The sequence below is a fragment of the Lolium rigidum genome, chromosome 2, assembly GCF_022539505.1.
Source record: "Lolium rigidum isolate FL_2022 chromosome 2, APGP_CSIRO_Lrig_0.1, whole genome shotgun sequence".
NCBI lineage: Eukaryota > Viridiplantae > Streptophyta > Magnoliopsida > Poales > Poaceae > Lolium > Lolium rigidum.
The window spans coordinates 132276126-132277535 of NC_061509.1; the positions used below are offsets into that span (position 1 = coordinate 132276126).

General features: G+C 56.0%; 1 protein-coding gene across 1 annotated transcript; it reads left to right on the top strand.

Annotated features, from left to right (window-relative positions):
* The first annotated feature begins 220 nt into the window (after window positions 1-220).
* LOC124690115 lies at window positions 221-1132 on the top strand. The gene is made up of 3 exons (XM_047223548.1): window positions 221-304; window positions 392-778; window positions 898-1132. The coding sequence occupies exons 1-3, from the start codon at window positions 221-223 to the stop codon at window positions 979-981; spliced, it is 555 nt and encodes a 184-aa protein (XP_047079504.1). The 3' UTR covers window positions 982-1132.
* Window positions 1133-1410: the final 278 nt, after the last annotated feature.

The window sequence follows — 1410 nt, forward strand, 5'->3', positions numbered from 1 at the left end:
AGACTTGCCTGCTCTGAAGGCCAGGCCAGTGCACCACCACCCTGTGCTGCGGTGCGGTGCCTCGTCACTCGCCTATTTACTCCCACCACTTGCTGTCGCTCACGCTACGGCTAGCACTACTTCTTGCAACTTTGCAAGCTTCCAGCTCCAGCGGTGAACAAACGGCAGCAGCGAGCAGGAGAAGAGCTGGGGAAGGAAGAAGATGGGAGCTGTGTCGCCAATGTCCAGCGTGCAGTGTCCCTTCTCGTTGCTCCTAGCGTTGCTGCTCTGCTCCTGGCTCGTGCATCCGTCGCAAGCATTCAAGGTACGTCCGCAGAGCTCAGTTCCAGCTACATGTCGGACTGAATTATCGCCGTCGTTAATGTGACATCGTGTAATGTCTGCCGCTCAGCTGCATGGCGGCTACGACGAGGAGAAGGTGCCGCTGAGCTTCATAGTGGCGGACCCAACGCCCGTGATGTCGCCGCTCGCCGCGCCCCCGCCCGTGACCGGCGCCAACGACGACGACGACGGCATGAAGCCGAGGCTGCCGACGGAGCGCTGGAGGCGCGGCCACGGCGGCGAGGTACGGCGCCACGCGCACGCTCCCGCGCTCGCGCCGTCGTCGTCGTCGGGCCCTGCCCCTGCGGCGAGTGCGCCAGCCTCGGCCGACGCGCCGGCGCCGGACTCCGGGAGCGGCGCCCCGTTCATCGAGAGCAGCCCCGCCGTGCCGGTCCCGCGCGGCGTCAGGGACACCGCCACCATCCTGCCAATGCCCGCACCAGGCGTCAAGCGCCAGGTACTACTAGCTCGTCTACTCCTAGTTGCAATTTTACTTTCCTTTGAGCAGGTACACGGTGCGCATTCCTATTTTCTTCTTCTTTCTCGTTAACTTGGTAGCGATCCTATCTTTTGCAGGACGTGGGGAGAGCTGCTTTTGTTCGACCTGGTGTGGTGGTAGGGCTTATTACCATCATGGCGTCTTTAGGAGCTTTATGCTAGACTAGATCTTCGTCTTCTTTCATCTCTAGGAGTAGTAGCAGCCAGTCTAGCAGATTTGACGGAGCTTTATTTCTTTTTCTTCTTCCTTTCTCGCTGTACGTCTTTCAGTATACCTGCTCTAATCCTCTGTAAACAAAGCTCGTCTTCCTTTTGTTTGGGGCTACCTTCTTTGTCTTCCTTTCTGCTACTAGGCTTAAAGCTTGCTGCTTTCCTCCATGTCAATCCATGCCATGCGCACGGTAAAGCACTGCGTGGTACATACATAGCGGAGAAAGGAAAAGAAGTGCTAGGAAAAAATAACTTGAGTAGTACTGTAGGGTTTCTTTGAATCACCGGATTACAAAACACAGAAATAGGAAAAAGTTACATGAGTCTAATAGGATTGCAGGAGGAAAACGTTAGCAATAGACACTTGTACAGAACATGGAG

Coding starts and splice junctions, on each gene's coding strand:
- LOC124690115 (XM_047223548.1), top strand. CDS start 221: ATGTCCAGCGTGCAGTGTCCCTTCTCGTTGCTCCTAGCGTTGCTGCTC. Junction 305..391: donor ATCCGTCGCAAGCATTCAAG/GTACGTCCGCAG, acceptor TCTGCCGCTCAG/CTGCATGGCGGCTACGACGA. Junction 779..897: donor CACCAGGCGTCAAGCGCCAG/GTACTACTAGCT, acceptor TATCTTTTGCAG/GACGTGGGGAGAGCTGCTTT.